Here is a 19,994-nt window from a genome sequence, read left to right as displayed (position 1 = left end):
CTTTCTACTTTCTCTTTCACCAGAGAGAAGCAGAAGGTGAAAGCAAATCTCTTTTGCAATATTGTGTAAAACACGTTTTTATTGATTGCCAAACCTTGGGAGGTTTTCCAACTCGCATGCATCTGGCTTAACACACTCACACCTTTAGACTCCACCGCACAAGCAAGAAACCTTACAGCAAATAAACAAACAGCCTGGTTCTTCTCTGTTTCTCATTAATGAAGGGCTTCTTCCTTGCTTTATGGGACTTAAGTCCTGCTTCTAGGAGCCTGATGTAAACTACCCCAGCAGTGCACCTCACACCTGCACTTAATGTTTCCCGCTCTGTTTGAAGGTCACTTGATGTCATCCTCTGATCCACGAGAAACTGTCGGATAATTTAAGTCATCTCTGGCATTAGAAGGTCACTTCCACCCTCTACCTGGCTGGTTTCTGGTTGTTCTCAGTGTCTCCTGCTTCACCTTATTCCTGTGTACTGCTGTCTTAGAAATTTTGAACCTGGAAGCGACCTGCTGCTCAGTGTAGCCTCCTGCCAACAGAACCACGATTAAGCCAGGATTTTAAAATGCAGATTTGTTTGTCAATTTTTTCCGTGTGTGTGTGTAGACATGTTGGCAACGCTGCATTGTAGCAGGTCGATTCGAAAAGAATGCAAGAAGTAATCATGCAGTGGCGTTTTGAAATTAAAATGTCTTTTTATTGAAAAAAATAAACTGACAAAGAAATCTGAAATGATAAAAAATCTGCTGTAAAACAAGCAAGGTTAAATAAGTGGCACTGGCGGAATATGGTGTCCTTATTGCTATTAGACCATGTCGGTCTCTTGGAAACCACATCCACCGCGAAAGTCAGCGTGTCAGCGTGACGATCACCAAAAACTCCACAACAATAAACTATAACAGAGGTTTTCCCCAGCAAACACACCTTCTGTGCTCCATGCACTTCCCTTCATTCTCTGTCATCCCATGTCATTATTATCCGCTCAGTGTTCTCTCGGACCGGCGACGGCCAGCAGGGCGGCCCCGGCGCTGCATCACCCGGCGCAGCCGGAAGTCGACGGCGCCGTATTTTTCCAGAATGGAGCTCGTACTTTCCGAAATCATAGGGCTTTTAACGGGGTAGTGAAAGGTATGGGAGCCGTTGCAGGCTCGCCCGCATGCTCTTCGGCTTGTTATGCTTTTCTGTGTCCTTTACTCTTTTTGTGATTGGTTTATACTAATGTTATGGACGCTAATTAGCATTAGCGCGCTAGCGTCGGCGGGCGGCTCTGCAGTGTGGCTTCGCCCAAGCAGGTGAGCAGTTCGCCGCCTGAATGGTGACGAGCGCCGCTTCGGCTGTTTCTAAAACGCGCCAAAGTGACTCCAGTGCCGCCGGGCCGCTTAGCATAACCGTGCGTTAGCATCACCGTTAGCATCCCCGTGCCGCATGCTACATGCTGGCTTCCCCGGCTCCTTTCAGTGCAAAACAAACCGCAGGGCCGCCCTGCCTTCGCTTACTTACTATGCTTTGTGTATTAGCATCGGTGCACGCTGGGGTGCATGCAGCGTCCTCGCTGCAATATTGTTATTGATTAAAATGGTTTTACGATCTAAGGCTGTGATATATTTACGTTGGCAGATATATTCAAAATGGTTTCAAGTTATTTATTATTGTACTACATGCATTTAAGTTTGAACTGCAAAGTGTATGAGTTTGAGAGTATATTAAGCCACAGCGAAGGTATAACTTGGGTTTGTTATTAGTTTAAAATTAATTAGAGTAAATGGTGTGTTTTGTGCAGCTAGATTATCCCCATGATGAATTTTGAGGGGCTGGACCCAGGGATGGGTGACTTCTCCTCGGCGCTGCACAGCACTCTGGAGCCAGGGCTAGAGGCGCCACTGGACCCAAGGCTCGACCCGGCCCTCCTGCAAGGTGTCGAGCTGGACCCGGATGGGCTGGCTGTCCCCGTGACAGAGTCTGTGCACCTGATGGAGGGGATGTTCTCGGAGCTGCACAACGTGCTCACAGAGGTGGGCATCCCTGTGACGACGGTCCACTTCGACCTGCAGGAGGAGCTGCTGTGGATGGGCAACCACCGGGTAAGAGGATGAAGGCCTTCGGCGCTCAGTTAGCCGTTATGGGTTTACGACAACCACACCACACCAGTGTGCCTCTGGAAGCCGACTCTGCGCGTGCATGGAGGCTCACTGCGCTTTCCTGACCCCGCCTCTCTCAGGGTCATGCAAGCTCCTTCTTCGGCTCCACCATGGGCCGGTACTCATCCTTCCAAGTTCACGCAACCGACGACATCAGAAACATTCAGAGCCTGGAGACCGGTGTGCTCTTCCTCTCCAAGAGTCACCTCAAGTGCCTCACGCGTGGTGGTCTCATCATGTTCGACTACCCGTGAGTGAAAGCTGCCCCTCCCACAGCTCAATAAGTGTGTTGCTGGTTTAAAAGGTATTATAACAGCAGTGGCTATTTATTTTGCATAGTTGCATCCAAAGCAATTTAAACAAATTAATACTATACTGAACCAATTCAGCCTAAGTAGTTTTAAAGGTACCACTGCATGATCATATTTTAGCCACCATGCCACCTTCTGGCCATGATGTGATTATGCAGGTGTATGTAGTGCTTCAGATGTTCTTACAGGGAGGGGCGCCTGTTTCCTTGTTTCAGGATGGAAGAGGCAGCTGACATGCACAGTCTTCTTCTCATGGATAACAACACTCTTCTGATGGGGGGCCTGCAAAACTACGTCTGCGAAGTTGATCTAAATACTGTGCAGGAGACGCAGAGAGTAAGGGAGGGCAGAGAGATGCTTTTTAAATTTTTTTATTCGGTGTAAAATATGTTTCAGAGATTAATTGCACAGCAATCAGGGGCAACTCCATATCTACACAGAAGCCCCCCTTTGTAAATATGGTGCAAACTGGACAAAAATAGTTGGGATGGAGAGAAGTGCCCTTCACAAAGTATTTCTCAGTTTTTTTATTGGCATATGCTGCCAGAAATAGGATCTAGGCCCAGCACATCACACTGTACTGGACGGATGGTGTAAATTTCAGGTGACCACTGGTTAAATTGATCTCAGTTCATGTGGTTTGTCTGTGTATGTCCAGTTCACAGTGGAGGTTCCCGGTGTGGCCATTATGCGACAGTCCAACCGCTCGTTCTTCTGTGGGCACACATCCGGAAAGGTGAGACCAGCGGCCGCATCCAGCTGTCTGCGTAACAAACATAAAACCTCACTAACATTAACAGCTTACTCTCTGTGTCATGGGATTCAAACCTTATCCCAAATGCATTTGTATAAAACATTCTGACATATTAAGTATTACTTTTAATATTTAAGTTTAGAACTTAACTCGTGCTTCTTCAGTTGCTCAAAATTGTATGAGGTCAGTGCTGCCACCAGCCTTCTGGAGATTAACTTCTGCCTCCTAGTGTTGGAAACGAGAAGGTCTGCTGTGAGTCACGTGTGCCCCTCCCCCACCGCCCAGGTGACCCTGCGAGATCTGCGCACCTTCAAGCTGGAGCAGGAGTTTGACGCCTTCTCCGGCAGCCTTTCCGACTTTGACGTGCACGGGAACCTGCTGGTGGCTTGCGGCTTCTCCAGCCGCGGGCTGAACGGGCTGGCATGCGACCGCTTCCTGATGGTGTACGACCTGCGCATGATGCGAGCCGTGACGCCGCTGCAGGTGCACGTGGACCCCTACTTTCTGCGCTTCGTGCCCACCTACACGTCACGCCTGGCCATCATCTCGCAGACGGGTACGCAGCGACGTGGGAGAGAAATCAGAAAGTCGGCGAGATCAGTGCTGCATGGTTTAGAAAATTAGACAACGATCTGCTGGCCAATTTTTGTCAAAAAAAAATATGTATCATCAGTATAGCTGATAATTAGCTACCAACTAGATGAGGCATTTAAACTAAGATTTAATTTTTTAATTCGTAAAGACAACAGCTGAAAACTGCTGTGCCTACTGATGTTTCCTTTCCCGTCCCTCTGACTCCCCACTTCCCTCGGATTGATCGACGGCCCCCAGGGCAGTGCCAGTTCTGCGAACCCACGGGCCTGGCTAACCTGGCTGATGTCTTCCACGTGAACACAGTGGGCCACCTGCTCATGAGCTTCGATGTGTCGTCCAGCAAGCAAGCGCTGGCTTTTGGGGACTCGGGTAGCGGCATCCACCTCTGGTCCGATGCGCCGGAGGTCACCTTCAACAGTTACTCTCGGGACACGGACTTTGCCCTGCCATGTCTAGTTGATTCCTTGCCTCATTTGGACTGGAATCAAGATCTACTGCCCCTTTCCCTCATCCCGATGCCTCTAACTAGCACAGAGCCGCTGCTTTCTGATTGGCCAGCAGCCCTGGCTACGCCGAGCCCGAGGTACGTCCCATCACATTCCGTTTTGTGACTTTCTATAGTTCTCCGTAACTTAATCATATGCGCAATGGACATCTTTAGGGGATGCCCTGTTATGTAAATGAACAATGGAAATTGAATAAACTAAGAAATTGAGGAGAATCAGTGCTGTATGTGGCACTGTTAGGCTCAGTGATTCGTTGGATGCGTACGGCTGTCCGTTAAATGTGTTATAAAGATAAAGCACAGAGACGTCCTGATTGTCTTTGTTCCAGACGAGCCCCTGCAGTTGACCCAGAGATTCTGCGCACAATGAAAACAGTGGGCTTTATTGGGTATGCCCCCAACCCTCGAACCCGGCTCCGTAATCAGGCAAGCAGTGTCCGCATAGCTGTCTGTGGCCAGTGGGGGGGGCGAAAGCAATTTAGTGTGAGCTTTGTGAAGCTGGGTTGGTCTCCTGCTGTTTGTCTGACTCGGGGTTAGAATGAATAGGTTGGCTGTCAGATTAATTGTTTTTGTCTTTTGCTGCTAATGGAAAATCTTCATGTTCTATAAGTTTTATATTGAAGAAAAAGAAAAATGGTGAAATGAGACAATTGCTGATTTCATATCCCAGCTTGTGACTCCCAGCTGTCTTCCACGTGTCGTTCCCTGATGCCAAACGATCATGTTCCCCTTTCAGGTTCCTTACAAGACCAAGGAGATCGAGCTGGCATACGACAGTTACAGCCAGGTGCCCGAGTCTCCCATTGGCCGCGATGAGCAACCTCACCTTCACATGGTGCCCAAGAAGTACAGGAAGGTAGGCGGGTCTCTCATCTGACCCGACTGACGTCTCAGTCTGCCGGGCAAAATGGAGTGACGGCATCGTTACCCATATGCCCACCAGGTGACCATCAAGTACTCGAAGCTGGGCCTGGAGGACTTTGACTTCAAGCACTATAACAAGACCCTGTTTGCCGGGCTGGAGCCACACATTCCCAACGCCTACTGCAACTGCATGATCCAGGTGAGCTGCTGAGACCAGCTGCCATGGTAACTCCAGGCGTTGACTGGGACGAGGGCACATTGGCATCACAGTACAGTAACGGCTCCTTCTATGAAGCTAGTCAGTAGCTTGTTGGAGGATGACACTTACTGTACCGCGGGGTTGATCGCTTCCACAGAATTACTTTTTTCCCCATTATCTCATTCTTTCTTGTGAATCTGAGCAGGATTAATGTTAACATGAGAAGTTGAGCGGAATAGCAGTGCAGCAATAATCCGATAGTGTGAAGTGTCACCTTCCTTGACCTGCCGTCACCTAGGTATGGTGACGTCCTGGCCTTTGAAATGCCCTTCTGTAAGTGTGCCCTCTTTCCTGTGCCGTAGGTGTTGTATTTCCTGGAGCCGGTCCGCTGCCTTGTCCAGAACCACTTGTGTCAGAAGGAGTTTTGCTTAGCTTGCGAGCTGGGCTTCCTCTTTCGCATGCTCGACCTGTCCAGGGGAGGCCCCTGCCAGGTGAGACCCCTGTGGGGTTTCGCCACACTGAGTCTGGCCCAGAGTGATGCCTCACAACACTTAAGCTTCAGTCAGTCAAGTTGTTTCAATTAAAATCAGCTTTTAAAATCGTCGTCCCTATATTTACATTGAAGGGGATCGATCCCTCGGACCGTTTTATGCCGAATTTCCCATGAATCCTTGATGCTGTAACTTTGAAAGGAGAAGAAAAAAAACATCTCGACAATGGTGAAACCCTCACTGCGGATTGTATGAAATAACCATTTTACATTCAACTCTATTGCTTATGGATTGATTAATTTCACTGCACAACATATCAGATTATGAGAATCTCGGTTAATTGTTTCCATGATACCGACTGTGACTTCTTTCCCACACTAATTTAGCTCTGTCCCTCCATCCTGCCGATTCCCACCTAGGCCAGTAACTTCCTTCGTGCTTTCCGGACCATTCCCGAGGCATCAGCGCTGGGATTAATCCTCTCAGATTCCGACGAGCAGACTGGGAAGGTGAGGCTGGGCCGGCTGATCCAGAGCTGGAACCGGTTCATCCTGACGCAGCTGCACCAGGAGACGCAGGAGCAGGAAGGTCCTCAGGCCTACAGAGGGCTGAGCGGCAGGTGACCCGAACAAGCCTCTGCAGGCCGGCACCTCCGAGACATCATACACTGAACACCTTCATGTTATTTTAATATAGGGGAAATGAGTGAAGGAGTTATTGAGTTAGAATAGACCAGCTACGCGGTAACCTGGCATCTGCCTGTTGGCGGCGGTGGGTCTCACGCTGCCACGTCCCCCCTCACAGCGCCTTCGGGTCCTCGGGGGAATCTGTGATTGGCCGGCTGTTCGGCTGCGAGGTGGAGAACAGCAGCCTGTGCCGCTGCGGCAAGGAGACGGTGCGGACCTCCCTCACGCTGCTCTTCACCATGCACTACCCCGAGCAGACTCTGGGTGAGGAGCGCCGGCCAGCCGACCTGTGAGGGCTCCACCTTCGCCGCGCTGTTACCGCGGTCGGGGCTGCTCCAGCTCAGCGCCTTTTTGCTTCCCCTGCCGTCACAGACAAGACGATAAAGGAGTGCGAGTTTGCCGACGTACTGAAGAAGAGCATTTGCCTGGAGCAGAACACGCAGGCCTGGTGTGAGAACTGCGAGAAGTACCAGCCCACGGTAAGTGCGACCTGCATCCCGGAAATGTTACCGTGACAACTGAGAGAACCTGTTCGTTACCATGGGGCTTCTTCCTCTCCTGGGTGGATGGAATGGGTTGGAGTCTCTCAGTTCATCCCGGTTCTCATCCTTGTCATTAACCCTTCCTGGATAGTGCATTTTATTCTGGGCTGATGTTTATAACTTGCAAGCTTATGAAGTTCTGGTGTGACTTGCTGGGTCTTCAGATTTCCTTTAGCTTCTGAATCTGTCTGACTTGGACGCTGTGTGATGTGTACCTGCGTGTGAATTGAATGTTGTAGAACTTGCTGGGTGAGGGTGACGCCTAGCCGCTGGTCGCTGTGTTGGTAATGGACATCTGCAGTCATGCCCGTTTTCTTGATGGTGACGTAGGTGCAGACCCGGAACATCCGCTGCCTCCCAGACGTGCTGGTCATCAACTGCGAGGTGAACGGCGTCAAGGAGGCGGAGTTCTGGAAAGCCCAGGCTGAGGTGAGGACCAGCCGGCAACCTGGAGTCGTTGAAGCTGCTGTGACTCCCAATTTAACATGCAGAGATCAGTCGTCACGGGATGCGCTTTAAGGGGGATCCATCTCAGCCTGATTACCCCAAGCGATGTAGCAGGATACAACGTAGCTTTCAAGCAACTCGATTACTAATACTAGTAATGATACTTTATTGGGTCATTGCACAAATACGAGTACCGATGCATAGAAATTCGTCTCTTTGAACTACCCCATCTTACTTTTTATAGCTCAAGAGTGCATGATCAACCATTGTGCAGTGCCCCTGGCGCTGGGGGTGGGGGGTTCAGGGCCTTGCTCAGTACTGTTCTGTAGAGGCTGGGGCTCAAACCGGCAACCTTCCGATCATAGGCACAGAGATTTAGGCTGCTGAGCCACTCACCTCTTCCCCCCCTCCCAACTGAACCTGAAGATGTGCATCAGCAATTCAGAATGTTGTGTTCTGGTGGGGAGTTAACCGAATAAACCTTCAGGAGACCAGAATGGAGGGGAGGCCATAAAATGCCTTTGATTACTAGATGGTATCGGATCTGAGAGAGGAGCAGGTCGCCATATCGTAGCAATGGAAGTTCCTCCTCTCTCCCAGGAGATATAACAGTCTCCTCCTCTCCGCCTTTTCAGTATGCTTTCAGCAAGGCGGCGAAAAAGGAGGAGGTTGGGCCTACAGCACCAAAGGAGCCCACTCCCAGCGAGTGGTGTGTGGAGTATGTCTGGGGGCGGGGCTTGTCGCGGGTCCGGGAGGTGGGGTTTTGCATGAATATCAAATCAGAGATCCTCAAATGGACCGAGAGTCTCATTCCAGCATAGTTACCGTGACTATGCTCTAAACAGGCAAGTCTGAGGCATTAACCTCTGCTGGCTTTCCCCATTTGCATATTTCATTATATGCACGGTGTGTGTTTCCGCATAGGGATGAGATGTACTGTCCAGAAGGACTGACCTTTGGGAACAGCATCGAGGACCTGAGGCACGTGTGGGTCCCGCAGAGCCTGAAGATGTGTATCAGCAAGAGCCAGGGACTGGAGATTACCAGCTGGAGCGAGACGGAGGAGGTGAGCAGGAGGAAGCTGTTTATGTAATGGCTGTGAATATGTGTAAGGGTCAGCATGCAGGCAGTCACTGTACTTTTGATCGGACACTCAGTTCTTAAAAGTAGCCTGCATTGGACCTTTATATACATATTTACCAAAATTTGAAATGTACCAAGTTACATGTTTGTGGGGGCAGACTGGAATTATTTATAATTCCATTTAGGTAAAAATGTCTGCCAAGCTCAGATGATGATGTCAATAGCGATAAGGGATGGAGTCATTGGTGTGTTGTACCGTGGAAAGTTTGAGGGTGGGAAGAACGTAGGAGCTGCAAGAACATTGTATTTCCGTGTGACCTTACAGCTGAGTCCCTCAGAAGAGGCAGAGGGTGCTGTTGTCTATGATCTGGTAGTTACTGTCCCACACCTGCTGGATGCCCGCACGGGTGGTAATCTAGTGGCACACATCAAAGTGGGAGAGACCTACCACCAGAGGAAAGAGGTCAGTGGAGACCGTGTTCGGACTAGCAGAAGACTGCTGCGAGTTCTTCGTGTTATACTGCAATGGTTAGATGCATAATCCAAGTAATTGTCAATTTTTATTGAGGATGTTTTGATCTGAAAACCTCTCTGGGGTGTTTTGGTGCGACTGTTGAGTACTTGATCTTTTTCTTTACTTATTTGGTCTCTTTTAGGGAGTTACACACCAGCAGTGGTACCTCTTCAATGACTTCTTGATTGAACCCATTGAAAAGGTATGTAAAATAATGTAGACAGGATGCCGATGGCGTATGTATCTTGGTGTGACGTTTTGTGCTATTTTATACAGTTCGAATGTAAAAAATGTGTAGTATTTTGACATCGAAGATTTTGTCTCTTAGGTAGAAGCGACTCAATTTGACATCATCTGGAAGGTGCCAGCCATATTATATTACGCCAAGAGGAACTACCACACCAGATATGACCTTCGCAGTAAGCACTCAGCCCTTCCACTACTACCAGGGTTTAGTTTTACTTTGCATTGAATGGGTGGTGCATGGTGAATGCATCCTGGTGAGACTGAGAGGTGGGTGGGATTACTGAGTACCACCACTCCTCATTGGATGGATTTTCTTTTGGTTGAACCAGGATTTATTGGCAGCGCAAAAATAATCAAAATTCAAAGCTTTGTTTGTTCTTTCCGCCTTCTGTGCTGCTGCAGCTTTGTCGTCGTCTTGGAGCCGCTTGAAACTCTCTGACCTGAGATCTGTCTTTTTCACCCCCATCCCACCAGTTAAGAACCCGATTGAGGCTAGCGTGCTGCTAGCTGAGGCTTCACTGGCACGCAAACAGAGGAAGAGCCACGCGACCTTCATCCCCCTGATGGTCAGCGAGATGCCGCAGGCCGGCGACCTGGTGGGATTAGATGCCGAATTCGTCACTCTGAATCAGGTCTGTGCGTGTGGATCCTCAATCCGAATCGGGTCTGTGCGTGTGCATCCTCACTCCGAATCGGGTCTGTGCGTGTGCATCCTCACCCCGAATCGGGTCTGTGCGTGTGGATCCTCACTCTGAATCGGGTCTGTGCGTGTGGATCCTCACTCCGAATTGGGTCTGTGCGTGTGGGTCCTCACTCCGAATCGGGTCTGTGCGTGTGGATCCTCACCCCGAATCGGGTCTGTGCGTGTGGATCCTCACTCCGAATCGGGTCTGTGCGTGTGGATCCTCACTCCGAATCGGGTCTGTGCGTGTGCATCCTCACTCCGAATCGGGTCTGTGCGTGTGCATCCTCACTCCGAATCGGGTCTGTGCGTGTGCATCCTCACTCCGAATCGGGTCTGTGCGTGTGGATCCTCACCCCGAATCGGGTCTGTGCGTGTGGATCCTCACCCCGAATCGGGTCTGTGCGTGTGCATCCTCACTCCGAATCGGGTCTGTGCGTGTGCATCCTCACCCCGAATCGGGTCTGTGCGTGTGCATCCTCACCCCGAATCGGGTCTGTGCGTGTGCATCCTCACCCCGAATCGGGTCTGTTTCTTTCTGACACTTACAGGAAGAAGCAGAGCTGCGTAGCGATGGCACCAAGTCCACCATAAAGCCCAGCCAGATGTCAGTGGCTCGCATCACTTGCGTGCGTGGGCAGGGCCCCAATGAGGGGGTGCCCTTCATCGACGACTACATCTCCACACAGGAGCAGGTAGGGGACCATGCCAGTACTAAGGGTGCAAGTAGCAGGGGCAAGATCAACTCTGGCAGTCTTGCATTCCCGTCAAGTTTTGATGGCATCTGAAATATCTCTAGCATGTTTGCTGGGTTTCCCACACAGAATCCTTAAATGTCTGTTCTAGGTGGTGGATTACCTCACACAGTACTCGGGCATCAAGCCGGGGGACTTGGACGCCAAGATTTCCTCAAAGCACTTGACGACGCTCAAGTCCACATACCTGAAGCTGCGCTTCCTCATTGACACTGGGGTTCGATTTGTGGGCCACGGGCTGCAGAAGGACTTTCGGGTCATTAACCTGCTGGTAGGCTTACGGTTCTGCTCTTTGGCTGGCTGACAGCTCTCAGTGACTTTGGTTAATCAGTGTCCCCCCCTGATTCGGTGTAGGTGCTGAAGGACCAGGTTATCGACACGGTGCATTTGTTCCACATGCCCCGGAAGAGGATGATCTCCCTTCGTTTCCTAGCCTGGTATTTTCTCGGTCAGTGCATTGCTTCCTCTGTTCTCCCTGTTAACACTGCATACTGTGTCCACCCAGTAGCTGCTGCAAATCCAAGGATCATCATCGGCTATGAAGCAACTTAGCTTAAGATCCTCACTGTTTTTCTTCCTGCGAAGTGCATTTTGTTGAGATACAACACTAAGCTTCAGTCAGGCCGAAACCCATAAAAACTACACACTGTCCAAAATTCAGTTGAGAAAAGCTGCCGTTTTCCCCAGTGTAATATGGCTTTGAAGTCAAGTGCTGGTTTGTCTGAGCTAAAGAAAATCTAAAGCACACATAATGAGAAAATTAATAACAAAGACCCATCATGCAATTATGTTGTTTCCTCATGCTTCGACTACAGGAATGAACTGGAAGGGTTGTACCCAAGGAAACCCAAGCACTGATTTTAGCAATTGGTATTTGGAATGAAGTTACAAGGAATCTCACTGTAATGCTGTTACTGCCCGTGTCAGACCTGAAGATCCAGAGTGAGACCCACGACAGCATCGAGGACGCGCGCACTGCGCTGCAGCTGTACAGGAAGTACCTGGATTTGAGCCGTGGGGGTGGAAGCGATGAGGTGCGCAACATGCTGAAGGGCCTGTACGAAAAGGGACGCCAGCTGGACTGGAAGGTTCCGGATGATGACAGCGGGGAAGCCCAGGGGAGCCCCAAAAGTGAGCAGCTACCGTTCCTTTAATGCAAATCTTACTCTCTCTACGGAACTGGTCCCTAACAAAATACCGTGTTTGTTTTCCTCTTATACAGATAATGATGTATTTCCTTCTGTGATGGGACTGTGAACAGGAGCATGAGAGACACTGAACATGTGTCCTGCTCTTTTATAGTGTGATTTTCTACTGGACACGCAGTCAATCCACTGAACATGTCCAATGGAGGAACCACAATCTCCTTTTCAAAGGACGTTCTTATGCTGAAATGTTTACTCACCAGCGCCTCTTGCCCAAGACCAGCACTTGATTTTTTTTCCCCCTCTGACATCAGTGAAATGGGTTGTAATACCGGCCTAATTGGAACGGGCATCTTTTATGCAGCTAGTTTTGTTGGGCGAAAGTGAGTCCAGGCCTCCCCCAGTGGACATGAAACCCAGAACATACAGGCAGCCCTATAATCTCTTCATTCTCCAGCCATCTCCTGATATCCATGTCTAGCCAGCATTTAAAATGCTCTTTAACTGGGAAATGTAATGGAAATGGAAATATACACAATAACTGGACTTGTACAGCATAGGGTGTGTTTTTTTGTATTTGCCTTTTTGTTGTATACATTTGTGGTAATAATAATAAACAATAAACTATGTGCTCATTTTGTATGTGGAAAGAAAACGGAGTCTCATGGAAATTAGTCCAGGTCACCACTTTGCGGACCATCGAGTCTTCTGTGAAATTTTGTGTAATTTCATTGCAAACAAACAAATTAAAGAACACTAAAGTCAAAGCCATTGCTAAAAAGTAGATCCATTAATAACTTGATTGCTCAAATAAGCACAAGCATTTTTTTAACACAGCCACCTTTCTGTAGCTCTCGAAATAATGCAGGAACGATGAAGCTTTTTGAAATGGACAATCAGCACACATGGTCACTGACTGTGGGCTTCACCCACTTCCAAACCCCTGGCAGCTGTGGCTTCTGTCATCCGCAAGCTGCATTTGCAGCTACTTTACATGGTTCCTTTAAAAGTCAAAGCAGCTCCATGTTTGCCAGCTGCTGTTCTACGGGGGCCTCCCAGTTCTCCTCCACATGACGTTAATGTTTCCCTGCTTTTTTTGTGCTACACATTTACACACAGAAATGAAAGCTTTTATGCAGATCTGAAATCCCAGCTATTTCTACGTAGCTCCATCGGCACTCTGCAGCATATTTAGCCCTCATACCTTGCCTGAAAGAGCTCCAATTACCCTCTTTAGCTTAGCTGAGTCCAGATAGGCTACCAGTCCACCGTGATTGGCCCAGCACTCTGCCCCTTGGCTCCCAGGCTTTGGTTGGTGGTACTTAAGTTCTATATGTTGGTATTCATCTTCCTGCAAACAGCCAATGCATTCTGCAAGATCAACGATCCCCCCACCCAGCGCTCTCAAAATGGCATGGGGGCCGCAGGAGTCCCATTTGTAGGTGCTGCCCTCTGACAGGACATACGCGTCCACTAAACCCAGGATGACGCAAAGGATCTTGTATCCGGCACCTGACGCGTACGTCAGCTTCCCACCACAAAGGGGAGACAAAGCGACCTTTACGTTCTGCTTCTCACTGGAGCTCAGCACTACAGACAGCAGCTCCTCTGATCGGTGAGTCGGACCGGATATCGAGGATGCCTTGATGCTCCCGAAAGACACTCCCCAGAAGTGCTGGCCTTTCGAGCTGCAAAGAAGGTGAAGCTTTAGGTAGTTTTCGGTTTTTCATAAATCTCTTGATATTGACTAAAAATCTGCATCTCTTCTTACCCCTGGCCTGCAAAGGGTTGATTGATGACTCCTATCACAGGCTCTCCAGTGGCTCTCAGATACACACCGATAAGAACCAAGGCACAGTGAAGTCCAGATGGACACACTTCTTCTTCTGGTACTACAACCTCTCGACCCTCAATGTATTGACTAGTTCCATCTGAAGCACAGAGCAAACAGTAGAACTTTGAGGTGAAAACATTTAATGGGAGGAAATATGTAAAGGTGTAGATCTGGGTATGAACAGTGAGACCCTACCAATATTGTGGGAGTACTGTGTAAGTTTAGGGGGCGAAGACTTCAAGGCTAATTCAGTTTCTACCAATGTTGACCCCAAACCTACACCCTTGAGAAAAAAAGGGTCTATGATTTGCACACAACTTTTCAGACCTGCTAAGGAAGCTTATTTTCCACAGTTTCTTGATATCTGGCTAAAGCACATCTAGTCTGTTCCTACATAAAGCTCTCTAGATCTTGCTTATAAGGAACAGTGGGGTGTTGATATTACCAATGGGGTCGATCCAAATGGCCACTTCACTGGGACACAGGAGTAGCTCCAGGCTTTCTGCAGCCTCATCCGTCAGCTGGAGGTCCTGATGAATGGCTTGGGCAAGCAAGTCTGCAGCTGCCTGGTGTCCGTCAAGCACTGTGGCCAGTAGAGCTGCAGTATCCTCCTCGCAGGAACACACTGTGACCTGGATGCTCTCTCCTGGGTCAGGAACACAAAGCAAGTCTGCGTTAAGCTCCTGCAGACAAACAGTCATGACAGTGCAGGACATGCGTTTCAGCATTTGACCATCATTGAGAGAAGACTCACCGAGACTATTCTCAAACTTGTTGGACTCCTCTCCATAAATAAAACCCGTCAGCTGTGGGAACTGTACGAAAACATAGTTGAATGTTAAGATCACAAGCTCAGCAAAACATGGGCTAGCCTGAAACCGATCTTAGCGGGCATAAACCCTTCCATTGCCGGGTACAAGGGCGCCATTCCATCGCAGGGCATTCTCGATTATTTCACCTGGGCAACAAGATCATGTCTGATCATCTCCTGGATCACGACGTCTGCCAGCGTCTTGAAATCCCGAAGACACTTCTTGGTTTTATCATCCCCTGTCTTCTCCTGGACCAGCAGCTGAAAGAGAGGCGCCTCCTCCCTGCAGATGCGAGCGATGTTAGCCGCCTTCTCCGACAGACGCAGCAGTGACCGCAGCAGCTCTGCCATGCCTTCTGCGAGAACAGGACAGACATACAGGGAAGGAGGTACCACGGCTTTGACAAGGGAGAAGAAGCATCTTTAAAATAAATGTATAAACTTTTTATACTATTTACATCTATAAATGAGAGAGAATTGCCTTTAAAAGTAAATAAAAAAGAAGGCTGCACATTTTAATTCCATTATCTAAAGCTTTGTGGAGACACTGGAAATGAAAAGTAAAAGAGGATATGCAAGATAAGCTTTGCAAAATGTTTTAAAGGAAGAAAATGGCAGAATAAAAGACCCAGGATAAGTTTATTATAATTAATATTAGTATTACAGAAAAACACTTTCAAACTAAAAAACGTTTCTCATATATATATAAAAGACTTATAAATGAAACCATGCAAAATACTGGAAAATTTTAAGGAAAAATGGGAACTCGAACTAAATGTTATAATTACAGATAACCAATGGGAAGACTTATGTACAAATTGTCATAAAGGAATTAATAGCCAATTATGGAGAGAATTTGATTTAGTAAAAATCAGGTATTTTAATACACCTCTTGAAATTTCTCCATACGTGAAAGAACCTCATGTGGAACTATGTTGGAGAAAATGTGGAAAAATAGGAGATTATTCACATTTTTGGCACTGCCCAATAATCCAAAGATTCTGGACAAGAGTCAAAGAAGAAACCGATAAAATCCCTCGAACGAATACGCCGCTAGATCCAGTGATAATCGTTATGGGAGCTATACCTAGGGAGGCATATGGTTCAGAGCAAAGATGCATTTTACGGATACTTTTATTGATCGCCAAGAAAATGATAACTGTAAACTGGAAGGAAGCAAAACCACCATTAATAACTATAGTGGGTACAAGGGCTAAAAAGTGTTTATATAATGGAGCGAATGACGACGATTTTACATCTGAAAATGGACGTTTTTGAACTAAGGTGGAACTTCGTAGCTCGATTTTTGTGACTGATTAAGGGACATTGGCTTTTGTAATAATATAAAAAACATTATCATAATAGAAGAGTCATGCTTATCTAGGACTGACAAAGTACAAACTCCCCTTTTAGTATATTACTTCTTTAAAAGTAAATTATTACTTTAATTTAAGTGGTCCTATGTCAGTGAATGTTTATGTAGAAAATTGAAGAACAAAAAAAAACTAAAGAAAGAAAAAAACTAAGTGAAAGGTAAAATCAATAGACCTACATAACACATAACATGCTTTTGTAATAGTCTATTCATGTATTAGTCATAACATTCTTCAGTTTAAATCAATTTAAAACTGTTTGGCAACAGTTATTTGACTTACCAATAAAACTTAGTTTGAGTATTTCCCCCCTCCGGTTCCGACAATAGTAAACTATCGTTTTCGCTGGCTGTTAAACTGGCAGATCTTCGTCCAGGTGAGTGTCGACATATACAAATCCGAGCAGTTACCAGTCTGTACTGGCTTCAATCCCAGTTCCTTAACCTAAGATTTATTATAAGGAAACGTAACTTAGACGTGGGATGGGCGGGGTTACATATTCATTTCTGAAGCTTATAAATACGGCTATCAAAACCTGAATGAAGATTAAAACTCATCGCACAGTATTTTAGAAATTCGGAAGTTACATTTTTAAAAACTAGAATCTGCGAAGTGCAAATTTTCGAAAATATTTAGGAAAATTGATTTTTATACAAAAATTAACGCTTTTTCGTATTAGCCATAACTTGGTTGGTAGTGTTATTAAAACTTGCCAGTACGCTCCTATTGTGTATCTGAAGAGTCCTGTGTATATGTGCAGTTTTAAACATTGGTATCATTGGGATGTTTTTCTGTGTATTTGCCATCTACTTTAATGCAAATGCGAGGTGGCGTTTGCTACGCAAATAACCCATTTCACTTGTGGTCAGTGTTATTTTTGTCGAACAGCCTTTGTTCAGCTTTTGGCTGAACTCTGGAAATGATTATCTGGACCACTTTTACAACATCAGTTTCTAATCCCCTTTTTATTGCTGGTTTTCTGTTTAATCAGCCCCACGACGCGGCCCGGGCTGCGTGTGACCAGCCGGTGCAGAAAATGGATGAACTGGTGGGTCGATGTAAAATTAATCTGTGAGGACTGTAGTCACACTGAGACTTTCTTTGGATATATTCTGCGAAAGAGGTCGAAAAACCTGTTATAGACACCACTTTTCAAAAATATATTTTCAGTGTTCCAAGCTTTCGTAAGGTAGAAAATTTTCCCATAATTACAGATATAAGACTTTCGTAAATAGGCAAACCGATCCCATTATGTTATTTTGAAACACAGCACAGTCATGCAATGAACGCATCTTTCAGTGTGTAATGTGACGTTTAGTGAAGTTGTGACAGGTAGGAACTAATGTGGATGGTATTTGCCCCGGGGGGGTGAGTTGTGTAAGGAAAAGGCAGCGGCCACGTGTTGTCGGACGGGTTCTTTGAAAATAATAAGTTTATTAATTAAGCATCTTCCAAGCATCAGTCTGGGAGACAGCGTGGGCTGCTCTTTGTCCACCAAAGGAGGTTAAATTCTGATAAAGAAATAAGCCATTATATGTAAATTATATACAACAATATGTAAACCATTTAATTCAGATTTCCATCGCTGTTAGTGCTGCTTAAGATTGATGACAGCTGCTTATTATATTAATAAAGCCCATGCAAACATTAGATGAATGTATTTGTGTGTTTGAGCGTGATAATGAAAAGTTCAAAGGTTAGAAGAAACAGAGAGAGGAGAGTGATGCGTAGAAGCCGGTGTTTTTTGGGACATGAGGTTCACGAGAAAATACTGGCCCTGGGTGAGTAAGGTGTGACCACACGTGTGATCGCATGTGACTGATCACCTACCTGCAGCCACCCCACAATCTGAGAACAGTATTGCAGGCTTTCTGATTGAGCACATGGATGTCTTTTAACCGCCCTATAATATTCTTTCCTGTGCAATTCTTGATCAGTAGCTGCCTGAGCAGAAATAGTAACGTAACAGCAAAACATTATGATGAAAAACAGTCACACCTTATTTGCGTTCTTTATGATTCTTCTGATGACGGGACTCACTTTTGGGGATTTGAATCCCCAAATCCCCTTATTAGTATATCCAGACTAGAGAATTTCTCCTGCTTATCTTTGAGTTCAGTTTTATATCAAGTTTCCCTCAATGGACATAAAAAATATGGTGGTTTAAACAAATTGATAGCAGATTTTATTTTTACTACTGGCAACATACACTGCAGTGGGGTACAGTGAACCCGATGGCTGTGCAAGGCCAGGAACAGATTATTACAGTAAGTGGATGGGCTGATATTCTGCGCTCCATGAATTTCCTTGAGGTAGACAAGGCAGGCCGTCCCATGGGAAGCCATGCAGATTAAAACTCCCACGAACATTAAAAATGCAAATTCATTGACGGTAATTTATAAAATTAGTCCAAGTAAAGTCACAGATATTGAGACTCAAGTGGAATCCAAAACTGAGTCACTTGTCTATTACCCAAGCAGCCCTCAGTCAGTAGTGACCCAGTGAGTAGGATTGTGTACTGACACCCCCGGTGTTGTAGTTTTGAATGACAAGGTATCTGTCGCGCGGGTTCAAAGATGTGCAGCTAGTCTAGCTGCCACCCCTGAAATCCATCCATAATTAATGGTCAGCTTTCTCCGGTGAAGCTTCTGATGGCCTCATTACTTGTTCTCAGTTTCTCTCTCTCCACAGGTGCTACATTCAGACTCCAGAAAAAGTGTACAGGCTCACAATCAGCGCATGAGCCACTCTTCATGGGTCATGGGGACAGGACAATCACAAGTGATTCTAGGCTTTTCTTCCAGGGGGTGCAAGGTGAGTGAGACCAACCAATAATTCTTTCTAGGCTAAGCCGATCTGAGTTACACATGAACATTAAAAAATAGTAAATATATTTGCAATAAATTATTAATACACATTGATATGACTAACACATGCCGCATTTTGAAATGTGACTTTATAATATAATTTTATTGGACTTAATATGTTCAATTGGCATTTTCATCTGACCAGTAGAGGGTGCAATTGCTCCCCTTACCTCCACGGCATTTATTGAATAGGAACCGCATAACCCAACAAAAGATTGACATAAATGACAAATAATAAATAGGCCTACATTAAAACTGAAGTGTCTTGAAGACTGGTCCTAAAATCAACGGACACATTTCCCCAGTTACTTAGCGACAATGTAAATCCCAGATTCTTTGAACCGGTTTCTGGTAAAAATGGATTTTTAAAAGTGAAGCTATAAAAGTGCAGGAATATGTATATGTAAGATCCATGCCTTACCATAATTATAGTATTTATATATACGACATTTGTATCTATTTTTAAATTTGTTCTTTGTTAATTAATAAATCTGTTTATTGTCACGGATAATGATTATTACGCCTGTTGTTGTGGTTGGTATAATTGTTTTTTTTTTTTTTTTTTTACCTTCCAGACGTTCCTTACTCGATTGGAGTACAAAGTCAGACTTCATTTTAAATTGTAAAAGAAATGGTGCCGATTTTTGAATAATATACTAATTTTGGAGGAATCAGCGGAGACGACGTAAGCATATGTGGCTTCATTGGGTAGCAATAGGTCTACAGGGGTCGCTATATTCACAGGAAAATGTGATGGTCCTTGGTCAAGAGTTAGATCATTTGAAGGTTAATCGGCCTGCAGAAGCCACCAGAGATTACTGGAGGATAGAAAAATATATTAGGAAATGTATAATGTAATCGAGGTAACTGATATGCACTGGACCAACGTAGAAGTGATTATTTTATTAAGGTATAAAAAATATAAAACATGGCAAAATGAGGTCAAGGCAAAAATATGTTCTCTCAGCTGGTGCTTCAGAGAACAGCGTGTTCCCCAGCTTACTTTTTGAATCATTTTACGTAGTATTTCAATGAATGCCAAAAGAAGAGATTACGAATTCAGAATATATAATGAAGAGGAAATAGAAGTTGAAGACATAAAACAATGACTGATAGATGTTGAAAATAGCCGATTTCCAAAGTAACATTAATT

At 46.1% G+C, this 19,994-nt stretch overlaps 2 protein-coding genes across 5 annotated transcripts; one reads left to right on the top strand and one right to left on the bottom strand.

Moving 5' to 3' along the window:
* Nucleotides 1–973: 973 nt before the first annotated feature.
* On the top strand, nt 974–12,611 carry pan2 (poly(A) specific ribonuclease subunit PAN2). 3 transcript variants are annotated; one of them, XM_049000242.1, is made up of 26 exons: nt 974–1,128; nt 1,781–2,081; nt 2,219–2,388; nt 2,665–2,785; nt 3,108–3,185; nt 3,489–3,759; nt 4,035–4,380; nt 4,632–4,728; nt 5,039–5,158; nt 5,246–5,365; nt 5,728–5,856; nt 6,276–6,475; nt 6,661–6,806; nt 6,915–7,021; nt 7,415–7,513; nt 8,167–8,249; nt 8,456–8,597; nt 8,940–9,077; nt 9,271–9,330; nt 9,457–9,547; nt 9,849–10,006; nt 10,608–10,751; nt 10,903–11,082; nt 11,166–11,259; nt 11,739–11,942; nt 12,114–12,611. In XM_049000242.1, exons 2-26 carry the CDS (start codon nt 1,794–1,796, stop codon nt 12,116–12,118), a joined length of 3,591 nt encoding a protein of 1,196 aa, XP_048856199.1. In that variant the 5' UTR covers nt 974–1,128; nt 1,781–1,793; the 3' UTR covers nt 12,119–12,611. The 3 variants fall into 3 exon arrangements, with proteins under 3 accessions (XP_048856199.1, XP_048856197.1, XP_048856198.1); XM_049000240.1 differs by having other exon boundaries at nt 12,034–12,611; XM_049000241.1 differs by lacking the exon at nt 974–1,128 and adding an exon at nt 1,147–1,292 and having other exon boundaries at nt 12,034–12,611.
* A 105-nt stretch (nt 12,612–12,716) lies between these two features.
* Nucleotides 12,717–16,432, bottom strand: inpp1 (inositol polyphosphate-1-phosphatase). Of its 2 annotated transcripts, none has more exons than XM_049000246.1 (6): nt 16,257–16,432; nt 14,749–14,957; nt 14,545–14,605; nt 14,236–14,436; nt 13,728–13,887; nt 12,717–13,644 (listed from the first exon to the last, which is right to left on the bottom strand). In XM_049000246.1, exons 2-6 carry the CDS (start codon nt 14,950–14,952, stop codon nt 13,155–13,157), a joined length of 1,116 nt encoding a protein of 371 aa, XP_048856203.1. In that variant the 5' UTR covers nt 14,953–14,957; nt 16,257–16,432; the 3' UTR covers nt 12,717–13,154. The 2 variants fall into 2 exon arrangements, with proteins under 2 accessions (XP_048856203.1, XP_048856204.1); XM_049000247.1 differs by having other exon boundaries at nt 14,749–14,954.
* Nucleotides 16,433–19,994: the final 3,562 nt, after the last annotated feature.

This window comes from Brienomyrus brachyistius, unplaced genomic scaffold (genome assembly GCF_023856365.1).
Source record: "Brienomyrus brachyistius isolate T26 unplaced genomic scaffold, BBRACH_0.4 scaffold50, whole genome shotgun sequence".
Classification (NCBI taxonomy): domain Eukaryota; kingdom Metazoa; phylum Chordata; class Actinopteri; order Osteoglossiformes; family Mormyridae; genus Brienomyrus; species Brienomyrus brachyistius.
The sequence above is the reverse complement of the archived record's forward strand: the minus strand, read 5'-3'. Positions and strand labels throughout refer to the sequence as shown.